General features: G+C 36.7%; 1 protein-coding gene across 2 annotated transcripts in view; it reads left to right on the top strand.

Moving 5' to 3' along the window:
- The window catches only part of Cdh8 (cadherin 8, type 2), a 354,170-nt gene that overhangs the window by 232,008 nt on the left and 110,535 nt on the right, over positions 1–11,627 (top strand). For both annotated transcript variants that reach the window (XM_013012785.1, XM_013012784.1), the window contains one exon: positions 8,959–9,095. In XM_013012785.1, the coding sequence (XP_012868239.1) occupies positions 8,959–9,095 (137 nt within the window). The remainder of the gene's footprint in view (positions 1–8,958; positions 9,096–11,627) is intronic.

The following is an 11,627-nucleotide window of genomic DNA, read 5'->3' as shown; positions in this document are numbered from 1 at the left end:
GTGGCTCACGCCTGTAATCCTAGCTACTCAGAAGACTGAGATCTGAGGATCGCGGTTCAAAGCCAGCCCAGGCAAGAGAGACTGTGAAACTCCTATCTCCAATAAAAACCACCAGAAAACCGGAAGTGGCTCTGTAGCTCAAGTGGTAGAGCGCTCGCCTTGAGCTGAAGAGCTGAGGGACAGTACCCAGGCCCAGAGTTCAAGCCCCATGGCCGACAAAAAAAATAAATAAATAAAGTAGTTGTTGTACAAAGGAGTTGCCATTTAACAATTCAGTTTTGAACACAATATATCTTGATCAATATCATCCTTTACAACAGTGTCATCCATCCCTCCCCTACCCACTCTTTCCTTCACTCTACTTTTGTTTTTGTCGGTCATGCGGCTTGAACTCCTGGGTGCTGTCGCTCAGCTCTTCAGCTCAAGGCTAGTGTTCTACAATTTGAGCCACAGCACCACTTCCGGTGTTCTGGTGGTTAATTAGAGATAAGAGTCTTACAGTCTTTCCTGCCTTTCAACCACGATCCTCAGATCACAGCCTCATGAGTAGCTAGGATTATAGGCATGAGCCACGGGTGCCAAGCCTCCTAGCTCTTCTTGTAGGATATACATTGAATTCTTCTCTGCATTCCTCCCTTTCTTATTTGTCTACTCCTTCCCTTTGACCTCACCCCACTCCTTTTGAGTACCCACTTATTGGTGTTTTATTTTTCTGAACTTTGATTTTGCCTTTCTGAGAAATTTCACTATTTGAGATCGCCCTTGAGTCTACAGTATTTTAGTAAATACGTTTGTCTATACTCACATACCATCCAACTTACTTGCTTATGAGTTTGTAATCTGAGTCTTATCTTCTACATTTAAGGGAAAACATGAGTTGCTTGTCTCTCTGGACCTGATTTAGTTCACTTAGCGATTTCTATAAGACTCCTTGTTTTCACTGATTTCTCAAAGCTAAATAATCACCTTGTTTTGTTTGTTTTATTTGCTAATGTGACTCACCACTATCTCTAATTTGACTATTTGTTTTATCCCCACTTAACCATTTTCTATGTTTCGATTCCCAGATTTACCAAGGTGATTGTGAATTATTCAGATCTGTCATCCAATATAGAATCAACTAGCCCTGTGTGCGTCTCTGAATGCATATAAAGCTAATTTTATTTAAATTATACAAAGATTTCACTTCTTTGCTTATACTAGCTAGTTTAGAGGATCTAAATGGTTGAAATGAGTAGCAAATGATTTCTTCATAGCACAGAACATATTTATTTATAGCAGCTTTAGTTTAATGCTATCACTCTCCTGTTATATCCTTATCCTTATCCTGTTACATTGCTGTTATATATATACAGATATATATGTGTATATTTCATAATGAGATCCTTCCTGATTTTCTCCTTGACAGACTTCCTCCATTGACTCTTGAACTTGAACACACTGTAATGTGTCTTCAAACACATGAAACTTCTTCCTAACTCAGATTTTCATGGTTACCTTCCTTGCGTAGGGTTATTATATTTTATGTATAGCAGCCTTTCCTGTCTTCTTCATGGTTATAAAGCTTGCTTTATTTATTATATTTTTCCACATATAAACTAAATTATACAAGAAAAAGACCCTATCTGTCTTTACACCTCCTGTCTTACCTGCAGGATATATTCAATAAAGATACATGAAAGAAGGATGCAAGAGAATAAGCAGGAAGAAGAGATGGGAAGATAAATGATAGGATGCTTCTCTCTTAGACCTTTGTTCTCACCATTCCCAGAATGAGCTCTTAACTACATTGCTCTAGTTAGGATAATGGATCAACAAAGACTTAGTCCCAGACCATTGAGCTATTGGGAAGTGGATGTTGCTTTTTTAGTTAAAATATGTTACAATAAAGATTACAGTTATGTAAATCAAGGAAAGAGTATATTTCTCTTTGAACAGTATCTTTCCTTCCTTGGTTCTCTCCCAGTTTTTCCCTCCCACCTCACCCAGAAGTTGTATAGTTCATTTTCCACATAGCGTTTAGTGAGCAACAGTGCTGTATGTACTCATCATTTGTCCATCCCTCTCTATTGGAGGTAGAACTTGTAAGCATTAGGGTATAGTGAGAGGATTTAACATACTGGGAACATGACCTCAAAGGAGATCATGGAACTACATCCTTTCCTCTTTTGCTTTACTTTTCAGCCATCAAATCAGCATATTTGTTGTACCGTCTGCTCCCACCATGATATTTTGACTTACCTCTAGCTAAGAAGCAACAGCATATAGATCTTGGACTAAATCCTCCAAAATTTTGACCTGAGATACTTTCTCCTATTTCTAAGTCCATTGTCTCAGATATCTGTTAAAGTATAAAAGCTGAATAACACATTTGCAGGTTTTAAACCCCAACCTTCCAGTGTTTTCTGGATGCCTCCTAACTCTGAACAGGCTGCTCTGTGGGGGAAGATCCTCTGTACCTCAAAACAGATACTATCACCTTTTGCCACTTTTTTTATGACCAACTCCATTTCACCAACACATATATACACACACATACACTTGTGCACAATTACACATACACATGGAATCCTACTTCGTAGGCCCAATTAGAAACAATTTCTTTCTATGTGATGTGCCCCTCTATTATAGACCATGCCATTTTTCTTCTGAGCAATGAGAAAGTCTCAAACCATGAGTCAGAAAGCCTTTCCCTACCTCCAAACATGTAACATCATATTTGGACCTGAGAGGCAATCACTAAACCTTTGTAGAAAGAAAATACAATTTACAATGTAATCCTTTCATAGAGGGGCAATATGTTACATGCATTTTTTAATGTTTACAATCACAGCATCCTATTTAGTATTCTCTGTTCTGCAATGTTATTGGTTTTCTGATTCAAAGGAAAAGCTTTGGATTTATTGATGGGTATTATACAAATGTTAAATAATCAATTGTGAGTCAAGTTTATCCAAGATTAATTCTAGAGCACTTGTTTTTTTTTTAATACTGCCTAAAGTTTCACATAATGTAATATATGTTATGCTAGTTTCCCAAAGCATTTGAGAACAAACTCCAAAATAACATAACAAACTGTAAAACAACATGCACACTAAGAAGACAAATGAACCACCCTCGATTTGTAAATTGAAATTTCTATATTTGACTCTAAGTTAGATAAAGAAAAAGAGAAAAAGAGTAGATGAATCTCCATCAACCTTTTTGTGGGAAAGAAAGCTCTAAATTTGCAACTCTTTCCAAAGATTCCAGAATCTTTCAAATACATTTGTTATATAATGACAAGATATATTACTGAATATCTACTACAAATAATAATAGAAAATATTCCCTAGGGGATCACTTACTATAAGAAGCCCACAATACATATGAAAATGCCACAACAAAATCCCTTTGTCTTATTAATTCATGCTAATTAAAATACTACAGGTAGGTGTTGATATTTTCATGTAGACAATTCTATTGTTCTCATTTTTAGATGAGACTGTTGAATTTCAGACATGTAAATTCGTCTTGGCAGAGAAAATAGGAATCGAAGAGTAATGCCTTGGGTGAGGAGGGAAGAATCAGGTGTTTCATGAGTATAGTGGTTGAAAAATGGAAGTTCAAAACAGCTATATGAACCTGTGACTCATTTATTTTTATGACAGTCAGTTTGATTGCTCATGTGCCCTCCAGACTTAACCTGTAGTTTGCCTGTGTTGTTGTGAAATGACAAAAATGAAGGAGACACAGGTTGTAACTAAAGGGCTGTTTCTAAAATTCCTGAACGTGTTCTGTAATTTGCTAAGACTGATGTTTTATTTATTGTTTTAATCGCAAACAAGTGATTTAAGCAAAGGGTGGGGTCTTTGTATGGATGTGTGGCAGTGGGGATGGATTGATGGGAGATTAAACATGTTCTTTGTACATGTATATATCAACACATAGAAAAAATCTATGTCATTCTTATATACCTAAACACAGGAAATTAGGAGGTAGAATTTTGTGTATGTAGTTGGACTGTGGCAACTGATGGAACAGGTTCATCAGGTAAGGTTGTTACTATCAACAGTTGCAGCCAGACAAGAGTGTACTATTTGTCCACACAATAATATTCAGTTGTTCCTGTTCATCAACTGAACTGGGGCACCAGTGGTATTTTCTTTTGACTCATTTCTGATCTCAGCAAGCTGCCTGAATTGAATTAAACCAGGGGTGTGTGTTTGTATCTGGACAGAGGGCTGTGTGTTCCATTACCATCTTTGAACCAGATGCTAATCAGCCAGCTTAGGAATTTCCTTGAATTTGTGTCCTTAATTCCACAAAGTAAAACAATGTAGTCTTTAAGGTCAGCTTCTAAGAACCACGACCATAAATTTAGAAGAACAGTAGTATGAAAGCCAGGCAGGGTATTTGTTGCATTAGAAAGGAAAGAGTTTCAGTTGGTTTTTTTCAGTTGGTTATCGTGGATAATGCCGATTCTAAAACCGGTCTATTGCACTTGAAAGGATTGTCTGTTTCCAAAAGTTCCATCATTAGAAATGATATATTCATAACCTAAGAAGTGTACTTTCTCACAGGCTACTTCCCTCTGTGTTAATGAGAAGTTTCTTATTGTAGCGAATAGATGAAGCTTCTTATTCTTCTTGGTGTTAGGTCTTTTGTCTAGTACCTCTTAAATACTTGTGCAAAAGAACAGTAAATTCAATATATGCATATTCTCAAGCAAATAAGATGATGACTTCAAAGTTTCAGATTAAAAAAATAAGACTTGATTCTATAAATTTGAAAGTATTTAATTTTTTTGACAGCCTTTGGGTTTAAACTAACTCAAGACCTTGTACTTGCTAGCACATGCCCTACCATTTGCGTCATGACCCCTAGATTTCCTATTTCAGTTTGGTATAGTGTCTTACCCTTTTAGCAGGAACTGCTTTGTAACCTTGATCCTCCTACTTTCACTTAGCTGGGATTATAGGCATGCCCCACAATGCCTGTCTTCATTTAACTTTTGAATACAATCATTAGCATCCAATTTAATTATTTATTCTGTCCATTTCCTCATGTTCCTTTAACATTGTGCTCTGCACATAAGGAATATCTATGCTTTGTGAATAATTTCACAATTACACCAGAAGCATTATTGGGTAACTGCAGTACAAAATTCCAACTTATTTGATGTTATGATATATGAATCAAACATCCATTTTTTTTTCTTCTGAGCACAGAGCAAAGTTCAGGGAAATGTTTGAAGAATGAGAGGATAGACATTCTTAAGAAAGGGAGATCAAAAAAGCCAGAGGCTTGTAGTTGAAGGTGACTTATGTAGGAGCAATGAGCTAGAAAAGCCAATATAACCTTCAGATCTCTTCAGCTCAGTCTGTTCTCTATTGAGATATCCATATTAGCAGGTTTTTGGAGAGTGGTAAACAGTGATGTGGACAAATATCATGAGGAATTTTGGACTGATCTTAGAAAGCCACTGGGAAAATTCTCTCCTTCTCAAAGCCACTAGAGAATGTGAACAGAAGTCCGAACTTAGAGCTTTCTATTTCTATATTTTCTCCATCGTACTCAATTTGAGTAGATGATAAACTGCATTGTAAACTAAGTTGTTTCTTCTAATGTAATGAGATCATGATATCATGAGATCTTTTACTCTGTTCCTAGTAAAATAACATATTTCTAATTTATTTTATAAGTTCCTATGACTTGCACCAAACAAGTTTATCATGAACTATAACTGGAAAAATTAACAAAAGAAAATCCCTACTTTTGTTGGAGTTAGAAAAACACTGAAATTATTTCCTAGTTTTGGACCATTTGTGAATTGTGGAAGAAGGGACATTGAACATCACCCTCTATAGAGAGAAAGTGATTTGTTTGATTGATCTAAATTTGTGATCTGCATAATAAATATGCTTTAGGGAGTAATATATAGCAGGATGTCAAATAACAACATTCAAATAACCTAACATTATTACTACAAAACTTTTGGCTGAAAGTTCATGTAAAGTATTGGTAATTAACCAAACATCCATGAAGTGTGTTTCTGGTTTAGATTGTATCTAGTGTAGTGATGATACTGAATTTCATTTACTGTGGCTACTAAGAAACAGGTTGAGTCACAAATGTGTGAAATCTCAGTTTCGAGATTTTTTTAAAAAAACAATTCACTAGAATCCAAAAGTGCCTACAATATATTTTATGAATATGATATAAAAGGTGATCATTAACCCTTTGGACATTTCTTAGCTCTTTAAAGAATCGAGCATACATTGTTGTAGGAATGTAAATGTGTTCAACCACTTTGGAAAGCAGTATGGAGGTTCTTCAAAAGACTCCACATAGAGCTCCCCTATGACCCAGCAATCCCACTTTTAGGCATTTACCCAAACCATCACAAACAAGGCCATACTAAAGCTACCAGCACAATTATGTTTATTGTAGCATTATTTACCATAGCTATGATAAGGAACCAACCCAGATGCCCTTCAATAGGTGAATGGATCAAGATATATATATATATATATATATATATATGTATATACACACACACATATACATATACACACACACACACACACACACACACACACATACATATATATATAGTGGAATTCTATGCCTCCATCAGAAAGAATGACATTGCCCTCTGGTTAGGAAATGGAAAGACTTGGAAAATTATATTAAGTAAAGTAAGCCAGACCCAATGAAACATAGGTCCCATGGTTCCCCTTATTTGCAATAACTAGTATATATCTAGGACAAAAAGAATAGGTCAAAAGCTATATACATATGACAATATAATCTGAGGCTAAGGGAAATGAACCCCAAGATAGGGATATAAGAGATTTTATTTTTCTTGTTGTTCTTTTCTAATGTTCTTATAATGTACTATGTGATTTTTTTTGTCTCTCTTTGTATGTTCTTCCCCCATGGTATAACCCCTGTTGTCACTGTACTTGATTCCGGTGTCCTGCATCTTGTATACATATTTTTCTAATTTGGGGAGGCAAGGGAAATAACAAAATGCTGAAATAGTGATACAGGATGACCTATTGTAACAATGAGATGTACAAGGCACTATGTTGAATATGAACTTTACAACTTTGTGCGGGGGTGGGGGGTGTTGGGGAGCTCGGTAGGAAAGGGATGGTAGGGGAAAAACAAAGGAGAGGGTAACAATGCTTGATAGGAAATGGACTCATTACCTTGTTCATATAACTGTAACCCCTCTGGAAAAACCAGTTGTTTAAGGATACAGGTGGAACTGTTGCAACAATGAGAAGTACAAGTTGTCATGTCCAAAACGAGCTTTACAACGTCAGTGCGGGGGGGAGGTGAGGGGGGGAAAGGGGGGAAAAGAGAAGGATTGGAATTGGGGGGGAGGGGGGAGGCTGGGAAGGGATGTGAAGGGTAAACAAAGGAGGAGGCTGCAATGCTTGGTAAGAAATGTACGCAATATCCTGCCCATGTAATTGTAACCCCTCTGTACAGTATGTTCACAAATAAAATAAAATTAAAAAAAATAACTGTAACCCCTCTGTACAGTATCTTTACAATAAAAAATATATTAAAAATTCAATGTAAATCCTACAAAATTTAGAAGAGTTAAGGAAGAGACAGGAAGAGGAGGGATGAGTGAGAATGTTGAAAGAGATGACATTGATCAAGACATATTCACAAGCTGTTTGGTTGAATGGCAATTGCTTTGTACAACTACATTAAGATAATAAAAATATTTTAAAATGGATTTAAAAAGAAATAAAAAAGAATCGAGCATAAATGGTATCTGAAACCAAATACATGTCAGCTCATTTACTTGGTATTCTAAATATATTAATATCACTCCTATTTTTTTGGTGCCGGACCTGGGGATAGAACTCAAGTCCTGGATGATGTCCCCGAGCTTTCCTCTTCATGGCTAGCACTCTACCACATGAACCACAGCTCCACTTCTGGCTTTTTGATGGCTAATTGAAGCTAAAAGATTCACAGATTTTCCTACCTGGACTAACTTGGAACTGTGTTCCTCACCCATCAAGTGAGCTACTGGAGCCAAACCATTTCTCTTAACACACACACACACACACATATATATATATAAATTTATATACATATAACTTATATATATTTATATATAACTTATATATATATTTATATGTATATAAATATATATAGTCTGGAAATGTGGCTTAGTGATAGAGTGCTTACCTGGCATGCATGAAACCCTGGGTTCTATTCCTCAAAACCACATAAACAGAAAAGTCCGTAGTGGCACTATGGCTCAAGTGGTAGAGTGATAGCCTTGAGCAGAAGTTCAGGGAAGTACCCAGGCCCCTGAGTTCAAGCCCCAGGACTGACAGTGTGTGTGTATGTGGTGTGTGTGTGTGTGTGTGTGTGTGTGTATAACTAGAGGATAAACAACTGATTTTTTTATAACATGAGAGTAATAGGATAAATAACACATAGTTTAATGAGACTTTCAAAAATTGTCACCAAATCCAAACTTCAGAAATATAGTCCATTCAAATAAAAATTCAACCAACTGTTTGCCTGGGATTGTTATGAAGAACACGTGGCCTTACCACCATCTCGCTTTGGGTCTGAGTTCACTGTTGTATGTAATATCTTGTGGCAACTACTAATTATCGTGAGCTGTCCAATAAATGTGATGGATTGTCCAATTAACTCTTCATCAGCATCCGTTTTTGAAGATGCTACCTATCAACACGGATGGCAGTTTATGACCTCCATGTTGCATAGGTAGCTAATTGCTCCTTGGACAATAATCATTAAGCTTCTTACATCTCATGTAGACATTTTGTTGTACAAATTATGATACCAGGGAATTTCCCAGTGCATCTGACTTCACAAATAGGACTCTCTAAGGATTCCTAAGTTCGTGGTGGAGTACACAGATTGTGTGAACAGTGAAGTTGATGAATACAGATCTATCATCTTTTTTTGCAGGTTTTCCATCGACCGGCACACTGACCTGGAGAGACAGTTCAATATTAATGCAGATGATGGGAAGATAACACTGGCAACTCCACTTGACAGAGAATTAAGTGTGTGGCATAACATCACAATCATTGCTACTGAAATTAGTAAGTGCTAGACTTGTTTGTTTTTCTTTTTGTGGTAGGTTTAATTTTAATGATAATAGTTCTTAGTGGAATGTATTTATTTTCCCGAGGCATCTCAGACTATATCATTTCAATACACAATAACTCACATAATGGGAAATTATCACATATTTGCAAGCTATGTGAGAAGAAAATATTCCTACACACAGACTATATATTGTTTAACCTTATAATTATTTGTCAACCCTAAAACAATGTAACATTTTAAAATATGGGCATAGTTAAAAGGGTAGGTACAAAAATTATATTAGAAAGTAATACACTATAATTTAAATAAATACAAAGTTTATAACATACTATATGCAATATAGTTATAATGATTGGCATGCTTCAATCAAACACCTGCATTCAGATAAATATAAGTCAACCACATAATAGATAAAGATGATTTTCAAGAGGTAAGATTATAGAGATACTTTTTAATGCTTTTAGAATTCAATATATTTTACACAATAATTATGGACTCTTTAAAATTGTATCCTCAACAGTAACTCACGCTAGGCTTTTTTCCCCAAAAAATTATGTCTAAAATGTAAGTTAGTTATAGGGGAAGAGGTTCTGGGGTTATTAAAAAATAACACTTGTTTCTGTTCATTTTTAATAAGTGCAGCCTCTTTGTACTTAATGAAAGGACCATAATGACTCTGGCCGAGGTCACCCCTCCATTTTGAGATTTTTGCACTGGATGTCTCCATTTCTTTTTTATTTTACCAAAACATGCAAAAGAAAACAAAAATAAAAAGAACACAAGAAAAGAAAACATGCAAATGGTTTTATTTCCAGGCCAAACATCATTTATATTATCTGAATACCTTATTTCCATGTAGGACCTGAAAAGGCCTTCCAAATTGTCCTCAGATTCAAGAATTAAAACCATTTTCTCTTGATAGACTTAGAGTGCAGAGAAAATGAATGAAGATGTAAACACCTACTGGCATGAGCACAAAGGGAACTAAGTTGCCACTCAGTGGTCAAGCACTTGTCCAGCAAGTTCAAGGAGCTAGGTTCCATCCCTGGCACTTCCAAAAGGAAGCATCAACATGCAGAGAAACTCATGGGTACATATATTATGTACAGAATCGGGAAGGAAACTCTAGGTGTATCCCCTAAAATTCACTTTATATTCTCAGGCAGCTAAGTGAAGAAACTGGGAGACTTTCTGTGAGATGCATGAATGTTTTGTTTCCAGCTATTCAGTGGGGCTTATGTATTCCTCGTTATGAGATGCGAGCAGGTCCTTCCCGGACCCTTACAAAAAGAGCATTGATAGATAGCCCAGTATGGTGGCCATTTCTATACTCCTAATACCCAGAAGTCTAAAGCAGGAGAATCATGAGTTCAAAGCCAGTGTGGGCCACAGAACAAGACCCTGCCTCAAGAAAAAGAAGAGTGCGAGCAGGTGTTGTGATGCATTAATCTCAGCATTGCTGGAAGTGAAGAAAGGAAGATGAATAGTGTTTAGCCAGGGCAAAACTTCAACTAGACCTTAAAAAAAAGCCAAAGATATCGATTATATATTTTAGAATGCAGAATGTCTGTAAACCAGTTATGTGGGAAGTGAGGTAGGAGAATGAGATTGTAAGCCAGCCTAGGCAAAAGCCTGAGACTTTCTCAAAAAAAAAGAATGAAAAAAAATGCAGCCCCTATATCTCAAAAGTGGTAAACTGGGGCTGGGAAGGTGGCTCAGTGGTACAGCGCTTGCCTTGCATGCATGAGGCCCTGGGTTCGATTCCCCAGCACCACATAAGCAAAAAGGAAAAAAATCCGCAAGTGGCGCTGTGGCTCAAGTGGTAGAGTGCTAGCCTTGAGCTGAGGAGCTGAGGGACAGTGCCCAGGCCCAGAGTTCAGGCCCACGAACGGACCCCCCCACAAAAAAGTGGTAAACTGCTGTCTATAAGATAGGAGGTCATACATTAAGTTTGAAGCGCTACTTGAAACAAAAAGTAAATAAATAAAAAAGACAAAAGACCATCCCCAAACTAAAAGTTTTATAGGAAAGTCTTGCATTCGAGAGTGAAGAATGTTTTTTTCCTCAAAGCAACTTGAGTGCAGGCCAAGGACTTACAGTCCATTTGCTAGGTTGGTTGCTTCCATGCTCCTGAGCTCTAGGTCTAGCTAGGAATAGTACCTTGAAAACTTTATATTTCTCCTGGGTTAGAAATACTATTTATGGCCAGGTGCTGGTGGCTCATCCCTGTAATTCTAATACTTAGAAGACTGAGACATGAGAATCACAGTTCCATGCTAGACTGGGCAGGAAAATCTGAGAATCTTATCTCCAGTTACCAAAAAAGGAAGAATTCAAACTGTGGCTCAAGTGATAAAGTGCTAGCCTTGAGCCCAAAAACTCAGGGACAGAGCCCAAGCTCCAGGATTGGGGGGAAAATATGATATATATATGTATATATATATATACTATTTATTGCCCTTTTTAATGTTCTTTCCTGGCCAAAATTACATCATGTGACATTTCTGGAAATGGCAAATAAACAT

Source organism: Dipodomys ordii, unplaced genomic scaffold, assembly GCF_000151885.1.
Source record: "Dipodomys ordii isolate 6190 unplaced genomic scaffold, Dord_2.0 Scaffold18, whole genome shotgun sequence".
NCBI classification, from domain to species: domain Eukaryota; kingdom Metazoa; phylum Chordata; class Mammalia; order Rodentia; family Heteromyidae; genus Dipodomys; species Dipodomys ordii.
Note: the sequence above shows the minus strand (reverse complement) of the source record. Positions and strands in the feature narration are given on the sequence as shown.